The sequence below is a fragment of the Lepidochelys kempii genome, chromosome 19 (assembly GCF_965140265.1).
Source record: "Lepidochelys kempii isolate rLepKem1 chromosome 19, rLepKem1.hap2, whole genome shotgun sequence".
NCBI classification, from domain to species: domain Eukaryota; kingdom Metazoa; phylum Chordata; order Testudines; family Cheloniidae; genus Lepidochelys; species Lepidochelys kempii.
Genome location: NC_133274.1, coordinates 18,935,150 through 18,948,429, shown reverse-complemented (window position 1 = coordinate 18,948,429; position 13,280 = coordinate 18,935,150). Strand labels below are relative to the sequence as shown.

At 47.6% G+C, this 13,280-nt stretch overlaps 1 protein-coding gene across 6 annotated transcripts in view; it reads left to right on the top strand.

Moving 5' to 3' along the window:
* Positions 1-13,280, top strand: part of EYA3 (EYA transcriptional coactivator and phosphatase 3) — a 140,109-nt gene that overhangs the window by 104,486 nt on the left and 22,343 nt on the right. For all 6 annotated transcript variants that reach the window (XM_073317485.1, XM_073317489.1, XM_073317486.1 and 3 more), the window contains 4 exons: positions 2,196-2,281; positions 4,283-4,466; positions 8,575-8,714; positions 10,811-10,894. In XM_073317485.1, the coding sequence (XP_073173586.1) occupies positions 2,196-2,281; positions 4,283-4,466; positions 8,575-8,714; positions 10,811-10,894 (494 nt within the window). The remainder of the gene's footprint in view (positions 1-2,195; positions 2,282-4,282; positions 4,467-8,574; positions 8,715-10,810; positions 10,895-13,280) is intronic.

Sequence of the window (13,280 nt, the reverse complement as noted above, 5' to 3'; positions counted from 1 at the left end):
CATCCTGGTATGCCTAGTGTTACAGACCTGTTCTGTACTGTTCACCAAGGTGAGGGATTTGCAGTGTGCCCCATGGGGACCCGTGAACAGCAGGGGCGCAGCAGCAGCCCAAGGACTCCGCCTTACCTTGGCCCTAGTGACTCCTGTAGCCCTCCAGAGCTCTTAAGCTTTGCAGGTTTCCCCAGAGGATCCTACAGATGTCCTGGTTGCCTGGTTTCCTGACCAGCTTCCCCAACCATCTGCCCCCACTTCGCAGGCTCTCAGGCTTCTTCTAGTTCCATACTGGGAGCAGGAATCAGATTTTCCTCCCCACCGACTTTTTGAAGGAGTTTCTGTAGGTCTTAATGGATTCTGCAAGGGGCCAATGGCTCTGCCAGTGTGGGTGTAGCAGAGGTAGGGTAGGGCACTAGGTGTTTTCCATTGAGAGATTCCACCTGAGTGGAGCTCACTATAAATAGTTGGTTCTCTTTCTCCAAGAACACATCGCCTTGTGCAGTTGTTCCCCATCTTCCCCTTTCCTTGCTAAGGTTTCTGTCTGGGCACAGGAATCCCAAGGTGATGAAATTCCTCTGAGGCATCCACAGGATCCATTGCAGAGTTCTGCTTCTGGGTTGGTGAGGAGCATTTCCAGACAGCTGCGCTGTGTGCGTTGTTCTGAGAAAGGGTGTCTTCTAAATGTGCTAAACACCTCTTTCCTTGGGGCTTCCTCTTCAGAGTGGCATTCCTGCACCAATGGTGTCTTTAGAGAAGAGAGAATTACCTCACTGTCATTCTGTGTTTCTTGAGATGTCATCTTGGAGGGTTCTCACTCACCTCTCTGAGGGAAAGTCTCCTTTCTTGGGTATTTTTTTCTTGCACCGGGGTTTTCCTTTTTCTCTGAGGCACATCTTGGATCAGTTTTTCTTTCTGGGAGATTCACCTCCTACTAAATTGAAGGAACTGACTGGAATCCTCAAAGGGCAGCATCTAGACTCACCAGGCAGCAAGCGATGACCAGGAAGGGCCTGGTGTGAGCTCTTCCCTTCTGCTGCCTCCCTCAAGGATGGGAAAACACCAAACCATTGAAGAGCCTGGGTTGTTTTTTGGTCTCGTGCTGAGATTCCATCACAGGTGGTATCTGTAGAAAATTCTTATTTTTTTTATGGCAGGAGATAAGATGGGTGATACTGTGCAGTTTCCACAAAGATCTCTTTACAATCTGTGCTGCCATGAACCTTTGTTTTTTATGGAGTTTGGGCAAGCATGACGGAGGCATAATAGCATTCTCTGATTGCACCTAATGTGTACACTTGGATTTCACTGGGCTTGTCATTTTGTGTTTCGGCCTCCTGAGACCCAAAGCAGGCCGCAGTCTAATCTGACTATTCTACTACTTGAAAACCATAAGTGCTGCTAATTTACATCTGTCCCCAAAGGGAGGCACAGAGGGACTCCAGGGATTCAGGTGAACTAAAATTGTCTGAAAATGCAACCCTTCTATGGACACTGGTTGCTGTGGGAAAAACTTAAGAATCTTAAGCACCTCAAAATATTCGTACTAGTAAATCTGTGTCTGTGAGTGCATGGTCTGTCTCACAGAGCTGCAGTCAACAGTGATCTCAAGGGACCTCTTCCAGAAAATACTTATAATTTAACACGGATTTCAAACGTTAAATACCAACAGTTTCTCAGTATGAAGTAGCTTTATATGTAATGACTTAAATGGGTTTTAATATTTCCTGAAGTTGTTGAATTCAGTAGGATCAAATATTTTAAGGTCTCATCCACAATGTTGGATAAAAATGTTAGCAGAGCTAATTTAAATGCTATTCAGATCTCTTACTGTTAGTATAGATATATTTGTTTTTATCTGTTGTAACAAATACAGACAAATACATCTTGTGTTCTGGTCTTTGTTGTCCCAAAATTTGAAATAAAAATTAATAGAAAAACATGTCAAGTTAACCTAATTTGAACTATTTTATGTGACAGGAATGGAGGAGGCAAGGCCTTTTGAAAAGTGTTCTATAGCGAATTATAAAAACATAGTTTTAAAACATTACGCTCCGTCCCTATTGTCCTGGCAAACCCTGTTGAAGCTGTTAGTTAGAGTGTAGTTGGGGCTAGAAATGTGACAGCTTCACGGTTACAATAGGTCTTCTCCCTTTTACATTATTAAAATGTATTAACAATACGATTTATTTACCTTTTTACAGCATCAACTACCAGTGCTAGCCCAGTCTCCACGTCCTCGACTGTTGTCAATATTTCAACACCAGCTGTAGCCAGCATCTCACACCAGGTAAAACATCTTGCTAGCTTTTCTTCTCTTGGGCACATCTGGTGTAGCTTTTGTTTTCAAATATTCTGACATCATAGTAGTTGGAGTGTAACTATTTATTCATTTTCTTGAGAGTTCCTGAGTATTTTAAGGCTAAATATTTGTAACCCACCTTAAATGGTCCCCAGACCTTGTTCACTACAGCATTTTCTTGCCAATGGGGACTAGTTGGGGCATGAAGTAAATTCAAAATTCTGTTGTTTGGGCACTGGATTTACAGAGAGCAAGTTCACTGTGTGTGGAGAATTAGTTTTGTGGTTAAAGTACAGGACTGGGAGTCAGTAGAGCTATTCTTCTCCTGACCACCACAGATTTCCTTTGGGACCTTGAGCAAGTCACTTCACTTCTCTGTACCTCAGTTTCCCACCCTGTCAATTTAAAGAGAAGTGAGGGTCAGTAACCATAAAGCACTTGGAGATCAAATCATAGAATATCAGGGTTGGGAGGAACCTCAGGAGGTCCTCTAGTCCAACCCCCTGCTCAAAGCTAAATCATCCCCAACTAAATCATCCCAGCCAGGGCTTTGTGAAACCTGACCTTAAAAACCTCAAAGGAAGGAGATTCCACCACCTCCCTAGATAACCCATTCCAGAGCTTCACCACCCTCCTTGTGAAAACGTTTTTCCTACTATCCAACTTAAGCCTCCCCCACTGCAACTTGTGACCATTATTCCCTGTTCTGTCATCTGTTACCACTGAGAACAGTCTAGAGCCATCCTCTTTGGAACCCCCTTTCAGGTAGTTGAAAGCAGCTATCAGATCCCCCCTCATTCTTCTCTTCCGCAGATTAAACAATCCCAGTTCCCTCAGCCTCTCCTCATAAGTCATGTGTTCCAGCCCCCTAATCATTTTTCTTGCCCTCTGCTGGACTCTTTCCAATTTTTCCACATCCTTCTTGTAGTGTGGGGCCCAAAATTGGACGCAGTACTCCAGATGAGGCCTCACCAGTGCCGAGTAGAGGGGAATGATCACGTCCCTCGATCTGCTGGCAATGCTCCTACTTATACTGCCCAAAATGCCTTTAGCCTTCTTGGCAACAAGGGCACATTGATGACTCATATTCAGCTTCTTGTCCACTCTAACCCCTAGGTCCTTTTCTGCAGAACTGCTGCCTAGCCATTCGGTCCCTGGTCTGTAGCAGTGCATGGGATTCTTCCATTCTAAGTTCAGGACTCTGCACTTGTCCTTGTTGAACCTCATCAGATTTCTTTTGGCCCAATCCTCTAATTTGAAATCCCTGTGTGGCAGGCATTACAGAAGTGTAAGTAGCATAACTATGATTAGCTTATGGCTTGTCTACACTTATAACGCTACAACAGCACAGCTATGCCACTTGAGCGCTTCAGCGTAGATGCTACCTGCACCACTGAGAGGAGGTCTTCTGGTAATGTAGGGAATCCACCTCCCCAAGTGGGAGTAGCTAGGTCGATGGAAGAATTCTTCTGTCTACACAGTGACTTAGGTCAGCTGAACGACTTTGCTCAGGGGTGTGGATTTTTTATAGCCCTGATCAATGTAGTTAATTGACAACCTAATTTTCAAGTGTAGCTTCTACAGTGAAGAATATAGTCACACAGCTTTTTAAACCCTTCTCAGTCTCCCTCAGCAAGGAAAGGGGAAGGTGATGCATCCAAAGAGTCTGACAAGATGGTGAGCAGAGAGAGAGAACCCTTCTGATATAGCTGGAATTTAAAAGCCATTCATTAGCAGGCAGCACCGTTTCTTCTCCCTCCATAAGTCTGGAGTGGGTGATCCTGTCTGCCTACTTGCTCCTTCCCCTTTGGGGACCAGTTCTTTCTGCCATAGAGCTCTCATGGTGCTGGGGGCCAAAAAGGGGGAGAGCCTGAGCTTTTGCTTGCGCGTCTCCGTCCCAAAGGCATTCTAGGCCAGCAGCCCATTTGGTTTTCAGTGTTTTCTGAGGAACAGCCTTTTCCTACCTTATTTGATCCTTTCTTTGAATAGGAATACCCTACCTACACAATTCTCGGCCAAAGCCAGTACCAGCCATGCTATCCGAGTTCTGGCTTCGGGGTTATAGCACCAGCAGACAGCAGCATGGAGAGTCCCACGTTAGCAACCACCACATATCCAATTGAAAAAGCAAATGCCATGGTGCCTACGCGGACGGAGCAGAGACTTTTCTCTGGTAAGTGCTGCAGCTTTAGTAGGGTGGATTTCAGACCCCCTCGGTTATACAGCATGCTGGCAGGCCTGGGGGAGTGAAATTCAGAAGTATAACGAGGGGCATCGTGTGTTGATGTGTGCAGAGCACACTCCATCCATTTTCAAAGAAGGATGTTTGCCATTTTGTTTCTCCTTTGGGCCTAAAATATCTGGTTTTCTGACCCATTCTGCAACCTATTCTCCCACTACACACCCTTCAGTATGATGCGGAAGACTGTGGAGGTCATATGGTTATAGGTGCCATCTGCGTTAAACTAAAGAACTTTCTGCCTGTCTCTGGTGGCTGCTGTCAGGTGGGTATTAAAGATCCCTTGGAACACTTCAAATAAAAGTTAAAGATAACTTTGGGGTGATGGCCAACATTCCCGCTCTCATGTATGGGCTAGTGCAGCTGTGTCACTGCACTGCGGGCATCTAACTCACTGTTGTGCAAAGCACTTTGGGATTCCTTAGCTCTGAAAGTCACCTGCATGAGAACAAGTTATTTCCCAGCATTCCACATGAAATTCTTCCCTTTCCTTCCTCCAATCCCCTTTGTCATATTAACTGGCACTGATGAAGGCAGCTCTGCTTGTTGCCTTTTTCCCCCCATGGTGACGTCCGTTTGTTTCCCAGTGCTTCTGAAGCAACTTTCTTCTTCTAGTGAGGGGAAACCAACATGCGCTAAGTAGAGACTCCTTTCCCAGTGGACCAAGTGTCAGACAGTTCCTCTAGCTCTTAGCGATACCCAGAGTGTTCCCATCAGTTGTTTCTAAGGCCCTTCAGTGAAGGGAAATGAAAGTTAAACCAGGCTCTGCAGGGGAAGGGGAGCTGACATTTTCATTTCTAAATTAGCAGATGTTTTGCCTCTCTCTAACTCTGATAGACCCAGCTTCCCCATGATGACCACTTCCCTTGGCTATGGTAGGATGAGCTGGTGAAAGCTAGGGTCTGGGAAGGTTGTGAGGAGGGATCCTGAGGAAAAAAGAAACACTCACTTTGCACTTATTTTTATTGGCTGAGCTTGAGGCCTTATGCTCAATTTGATGGCATTTGTCTGTCTGTCTGTCACGGGATAACTTCTGAATGCCCTGTCCAATTAATTCCAAATTTCAGCAAATGTTCTAGGTATTAGTGTGTGCCCTGTTGTGCTGGGGGGAAGGGGAAAATGGGGGATACATGGAGCCCCTACCGTGTGTTTAGCACAGCCACAGCTTCATGCACCTGTGCAGTTGTCTGTAGATCAAAGAACTGGCAGATTATACCGATGAGCATCTTCCAGCATAACAGTACCCCACATCTAATCTCTGCCCACCCTCCCAATAGAGTGTAATGTGTTAACACCCTGAATGACTTTGCTCCCAGACATAAAGAAGAGAAACAATAATGATGAGGAAAGGTGGGGGGTTATACAGAGCCATGGTTGGGGATGAGAAGAATGGGGGCACACACAGCGCCCCTGATATGAGGGGAAGAAGGGGATAGCAGAAAATCCCAGTGGGGAAAAGAATAGGGGACATTGGTATGGGAGTAAGGGGGGTGTGAACACCTTGGGATTGGGGGACCCCAGCTGGGAGGGGGACCTTGGTATGAAGGAAAATGGGGGTACACACAGGGCAAAACTACTGACATAAGAGACAGAATGGGGGATCCTGGAATGGAGGGAGGAAGAAATGGTGGCGCACACAGCCCCTGACGTGGGGTAGAAGGGGGAGGGTGTGCACACAGCCCCTGACTTGGGGGTTAATGGGGGACCCTGGTATAGAGGGAGGAGGAAATGGGGGCACACAGAGCCCCTGGCATGAGGGGTGTGTGGGAGAGTTGCTGGGAGTCCTTAAAGTAGAGGGGGGTGGGAGGGTGGCCCACAGGGAGCTGATGGAGGGATACAGTGAGCCCCTGGTGGGTGTAATGGACTCAGCCTTCATGAGCTATGAAGTGTCCTATCCCCTAGTATGTGTCATAGTCACACACAGAGATTTCATATGTAGAAATCCTCTCATCAGAGGGATAAGATTGTCCTGGAATCTCCAGGAATTAAAGATCAATCTTTAATTAAAGATTGTCATTTGATGAAACCTTCAGGAATATGTCCAACCGAAATTGGCAGCCTTGTCAGAGGATGTGAAAGCACTTTTCAAAACTCACATTGTAGAGCTGGGAAAATGAGGCACCAAGAGGGGAAGGATGTTTTAAAAACAGAGAAAAGCTGTAAGAATGATTCAAGGCCTAGAAAACCTGCCTTGCAGTTAGTGAGTGAAGGAGCTCAACCTGTTCATCTTGTCACTTGTCTATAAATATTTACAGGGACAAGATTTCTGATTGTAGCAGGCTCTTTAATCTAACATTGAAAGGCATAACAAGATCCAGTGGCAGGGGGGTTGGTCAGCAAAGTTCAAACTGGAACTAAGATGTACATTTCTTTTTAACAGTGAGTGTAATTAACCATTGAAACAGATTGCCAAGCAATGTAGTAAATTCTCCATCATTTGGAATCTTTAAATCAAGATCAGATGTCCTTCTAAAAGAAATGCCTTAATTTAACTACAACTCATTGGCCTTCATGCTGGAATTATTGGGTGAAATTTCCTCACTGATCTAAGGTAGAAACCAGGAAAAGGGAATTTCCAGAAAGCATTTCATATATAAATGTCTTTGTGCGTCCTGTTAATTATCCGCAGGCTTTTGTCAGTTAAAAGAAGCAGAAAATGTAACCAAGAAGGGTTTAACTGTTGGTCCAAAGCTGTTTTCCTGTTGGCTGGATGACCTTTTCTGCTGATGTCATGTCATGATTCAACTCACAATAGTGCATGACTGGGACCTCATCACCAAAAAGCCCACGTCCCTCTCCTACAGGGGTAGAGATGGTTCTGTTGCTTCCTGAGCCGCTCACAGAAGGATTGAGAGGGCAGTGGTGGCTTCCCTTTGGAAGTGCCACTGTGGGAGGAGCGTTAGGCCAGAGCCTGGCTAGGCTGCTTGGCAAAGGCTGAGCAATTGTGGGGCTGAGTTTAACTAGCTGCTGCTTAAAAAAATCTGATTTTAGATTTAGGGCTCCGAGTTCAGTAGCTTAAAATACCTTAAAGAGGGAAATTAATGCTTGCCATTGCTCCTCACCTGTTAGACCTGCTGCCTTTTCAGCAAGGTCTGTTGGCCCTCCAGCAACAGTTAATTAAACAGTGGTGGTTTAATACTCCCTGTTGAGTCTCTCCTATTTCACACTGCATCGAAAGTAGTACAAAGTACTAACCGCTGCTGAGTGGCAGCTGGGTTCTGGGGGACGGGCAGTTAGGAAAGGCACCCAACTAGCCCGGGAACCTGGGGGAAACGAGATGTTAAATGAACTAACTTAATAATAAGTGTACTCTAAAATGGGTCCGAATCTTTCCGAGAGAACTCTTTCTTGCAGGAACCTTCTAAAAATATTGAGTTACAATTTTTAAAATGAAACTTAAATTGAAGTAGCTCTAATAGCAGCAAGGCAGAGGAGGGGTTGTGTTCTTTGTACAATTCTTAAGTGGCTGGAGGAACTCTGTCATTGATCTTGTACCTGGTACCCACCCTGCAGCATTCATTCCTGGGTATGTCTACACTGTGATAAAAAACTTACAGCACAGAGTCTCAGAGTCCAGGGCAATTGGCTCAGGCTTGCAGGGCTTGGGCTGTGGGGGTAAAAATTGCAGTGTTGACTTTCAGACTGGAGCCCAGGCTCTGAGGCCCTCTCCTTGTGAGGTCTCAGAGCCTGGGCTCCAGCCCAAGTGTCTACATTCAGTTTTTAGCCCCATAGCTCAAGCCCCACAAGCCTGAGACACCTGACCTGGGCCCGCAGTGTAGACGTACCGTCTGACTTCACCCCCATCATGGCTTACTACTGAATTGACTGGGGAGATGGGTGTGTATTGACATGACTGGACAGAGAAACTTTGCATTTGCTCTATGTAGTGTTCAACTCCTGGTGCCTCAATGAGGTGCAATAACATCTCCTGTTTTCTGACTCTAGTATATGGCCAAGAGCTGTCAGGAGGAGAGATGTGTTGGGACTGGGTGCTCGTTTTGTATGATCATGAGATGGGAACAGTGTTGTGTGTTTCTTCTAGGAGATCCATCCACAAGTCCATCTTTGCCAAGAGCAACAGCCAGTAAAGAGTTAGATGAGCAGACTAGGAAAAACATGGCTGGGAAAAACAGGGGCAAGAGGAAAGCAGATACCTCCTCCCCTCAGGACAGTGAACTGGAAGTAAGTGAACAGTCTGGTTTCCTGAATAGTCACTTTGGAAGAGCAGTCAGGCCAGCGTGTCTCGCTTCCCCTTTCTGGCGGGGGAAAGGGGCTGGGATAATTGGGTAAAAAACGGGAGGAACACTGGAAGTCCAGAAATGCGTCTCTCTAACCAGAGGCACAAAACTAAGACACACTGTTGATGGAGCTTGATAAAAGAGCAGTGGGCCATTCCTATAGGGGACACTCCACCTAACCACAAAGTGGGTGACACAGCAGGCATGGCCTGATGAACTTCATCCTAAGGTACCTAAGGAACTAGCTGAAGCAATCTTGGAATAAATTGGTTAGTCTGTAAGGTGCCACAAGTACTCCTTTTCTTTTTGTGAATCTTGGAACTGTTTCAATTATCTTTGAGAACTCCTGGAGGACAGGTGAGGTCCCAGAGGACTGGAGAAGGGCAAACCTTAGTACCTAACTTTAAAAAGGGAAGCAAAGAGGATGTGGTGAATTATAGACCAGTCAGACTAACTTTGGTACCCGGGAAAATATTGGAACAAATTATTAAGCAATCCTTTTGTAAGCACCTAGAGGATAATAAGGTTATGAGGAATGGCCAGCATGGATTTTTCAAGAACAATTATGCCAGTCCAACCTAATTTCTCTCTTTGTTAGGGTTACTGGTCTCGTGATTAAGGAGGAAGCAATAGATATATCTTGATCTTTAGTAAAGCTTTTGACACAGTCCCACATGACATTCTCATAAGCAAACTCAGAAAATGTAGTCACGATGAAATTCCTATAAGGTGGGTGCCCAAATGATTGAAAGACTAGTCAGAGTATGTATCAGTGGTTCACTGTAAAACTGGTAGGGTGTTTCAAGTGAGGTCCCGCGGGGATCAGTCCTGGGTGTGGTACTGTTCAATATTTCATTAATGACTTGGATAATGGAGAGTATGCGTATAAAATTTGCTGACAATGCCAAGTTGGGAGGGGTTCCAAGCACTTTAAAGGACAGGGTTAGAATTCAATACAATATTTCAGAACTGGTCTGAAATCAACAAGGTGAAATTCAGTAAAGACTAGTGCAAAGTAAGAAAGCAAAAATCAAATGCACAGCTCAAAATGGGGAATAACTGCTAAAAAGGATCTAGGAGTTTTAGTGGATCATAAATTGAATATGAGTCAACAATGTGGGGCAGTTGGTATTATGCTAGGGACTGTTAAAAAAAAGTGTTATATGTCAGGGCTGGTCTACGCTACAAACATACCTCTGCATAGCTGCTACTTTCAAGGGTGTGAAAAATCCACACCCCTGAGAGATGAAGCTATGTCAACCTAATCCCTGGCGTAAACACTGCTAGGTCAACAGAAGAATTCTTTCATCAACCTTGCTACTGCCTGTCAGGGAGGTAGATTAACTACTTCGCTGTAGTGTGTGTCCGCACAGAAGCGCTACAGCAGCTCAGCTGCGCCATGTGGCTTTTTACGTGTAGACATATCATCGGACACAGGAAGTAATTGTCCCGCTCTACTTGGTACAGGTGAGGCCTCAGCTGGAGTGCTGTGTCCAGTTCTGGGTGCCACACTTTAAGGAAGATGTGGATAAATTGAAGAGAGTCCAAGAGGAGAGCAATAAAAATTATGAAAAAGCTGACCGTGAGGAAAATCTGGACATGTTTAGTCTTGAGAGAAGAAGACTGAGGGAGAACTGATAAGTCTTCAAATATGTTAAGAGCTGGTGTAATAAGGATGAGGACCAATTATTCTCTATGTCCAGTGGAGGTAGAACAAGAAGTAATGGGCTTAATCTGCAGCAAGGGGGATTTAGGTTAGATATTAGGGAAAACTTTTTAACTATAAGGGTAGTTAAGCTCTGGAATAGGCTTCCAAGGGAGGTTGTGGAATCCCTGTCATTGGAGGTTTTTAAGAACAAATCAGACAAACACCTGTCAGGGATGGTCTTGGTTTACTTGGTCCTGCCTCAGTGCAGGGGGTTGGACTTGATGACTTCTTGAGGTCCTTTCCAGCCCTACATTTCTATGATTTTGCTGTTTGCTGCAGCATGGCACTTGGAATATTCCAAGATTAACCTCCTTTTGTAATTCCTTTCCCAGCGAGTCTTTCTATGGGACTTGGATGAGACCATCATCATTTTCCATTCCCTTCTCACAGGGTCGTACGCCCAGAAATATGGAAAGGTAATATTGTCTTACCTCTTTCTCAGAGGTAAGATCATAAATGTTATCAATAAGTATACATTAATTGTAGGTGAAAGAAATAGAAAATGCATACTGCTTCTTCTCGGAGTGATGGTCCTGTTGTTATTCCACTGAGGGTTATGTGCATGCTTCTCCTTCCCTGCCCGCACCCAGGAAGGCCAGACTTCTCTGTGCCCTAAGAAGCACCTCATGGAGGTTGCCATGGGACCGCAGTCGGACCCTCCCTTGCCCCCGTACATCGGCCTGAGCAATCCAGGAGTGCACCCCCTGCTGCAGAGTCCCAGTCCGGTTTCACCTGTACCAGCACTATGAACCCCATGCTGGGGCCTGGCCATGAAACACACAAGCATGGCAGTAAGTCTTCCTCCAGATCCAAGAAAAAGACTACACTGCCATGAGTTCCAGCCATGGTGGAGCCCACAAGAGTGACAAGAAGTTGCATCGTTCGCCAGATCCACCAGTCCCGGTTCCTGAACCAGGCATTTCCTCCTGCAATGGCTTTGCTGGTACAGCGTGAATTGTCCATACTGAGGCAGGCCCCCTTACGGCCCTGCTTCCGTCCGTGGACCAGGTGCCGTTGAAGCCAGGGAGAATTGGATGTGCTCTTGGGCTTCACAAACTGTGTGCCCTAGAATGGATAAGGTTTCCGCATGTTCTGGTCCATTCGCCTGCTAAGAGGACCCCCTCTACTACATCAGATCTGCCTCCTTCTGGTCATGTTCCTACAACATTCCCCATTCCATCCACCACCACCACCTCCCCCCCAACCACCCCCATGTTCCTCTGAGTCTGAGGATTCATATGCTACCTATGGTCCGCCACTTTCTCTTCTTTCTATGAAGGTCACTTGCCTGGTGGCAATCACCTCTGCAAGAAGAGCTGGCAAACTGGGAGCCATGATGGTAACCCCCCTTTCACCTTATGGCCCTGCTTCCGTCCATGGACCAGGTGCCGTTGAAGCCAGGGAGAAATGGATGTGCTCTTGGGCCTCGCAAACTGTGTGCCCTAGAATGGATAAGGTCTCTGCATGTTCTGGTCCATTCAGCGGTGAAAGTAAGCCGGTACGCCCCGGTACGGTGTACCGGTAAGAGCCAGTGCGCCGTACCAGGACCGACTTTCTGAGAGGGCAATTTAAAGCCCTGGGGTAGCAGCGGTAGGGCTGTGGCGGGGATTTAAAGGGCCCTGGAGCTCGAGCCGCTGCTACCCCCTGCCCCCCCAGGGCCCTTTAAATCCCCACCAGAGCCCCGCCGCCGCTACCCCGGGGCTCGGGCAGCAGGGCTCAGGCGGGGATTTAAAGGGCCCTGGAGCTCCAGCCACCGATACCCTCCCGGGGCCCTTTAAATCCCTGCCTGAGCCCTGCTGCCAGAGCCCTGGGGTAGCGGCGGTGGGGCTCCGGAGGGGATTTAAAGGGCCGGGGCGGTAGCGCCGGCTGGAGACCCAAAGTCCTTTAAATCCCCGCCTGAGCCCTGCTGCCCGAGTCCTGAGGTAGGGGTGGGGGGGCTCTGGCAGGGATTTAAAGAGCCCCGGAGCTCCAGCCACCGCTACTGCCCCGGCCCTTTAAATCCCCGCTGGAGCCCTGCTGCCGAAGCCCTGGGGTAGTGGTGGTGGGGCTCCAGAGGGGATTTAAAGGGCCAGGGCGGTAGTGGCGGCTGGAGCCCTGGGGCCCTTTAAATCCCTGCCAGAGCCCCCCCACCCCTACCCCGGGGCTCGGGCAGCAGGGCTCAGGCGGGGATTTAAAGGACTCGGGGCTCCGGCAGCTGCTACCACAGCGGAACCCCAGGCCCTTTAAAGCTCTGCCAGAGCCCAGAGCCCTGGGGTAGCAGTGGCAGCCGGGAGTCCCTAGGGCTCCTCAGTGATTTAAAGGGCCCAGGGCTCCGCTGCGGTAGCAGCAGCTGGAGCTCTGGGCCCTTTAAATCACCCCTGAGCCCCGGGGCTCCCAGCTGCCTCTGCAGCTGGTAGCTCGGGGGTGATTTAAAGGGCCACGGGCTCCCAGCCGCCACTACTGCAGCTGGAGCCCTGGCCCTTTAAATCAAGATTTAAAGGGCCCGGGGATTTAAGTCCACACCTCTTCCAGTTGAGGCCACGCCCCCTGCTTAGGACTCTGGCGTACCGGTAAGTCCTCTAACTTACTTTCACCCCTGGGTCCATTCGCCTGCTAAGAGGACCCCCTCTCCTACATCAGATCTGCCTCCTTCTGGTCATGTTCCTACAACATTCCCCATTCCATCCCCCCCTCCCATCCCCGTTCCTCTGAGTCTGAGGATTCGTATGCTACCTATGGTCCGCCACTTTCTCTTCTTTCTATGAAGGTCACTTGCCTGGTGGCGATCACCTCTGCAAGAAGAGTTGGCAAACTGGGAGCCAT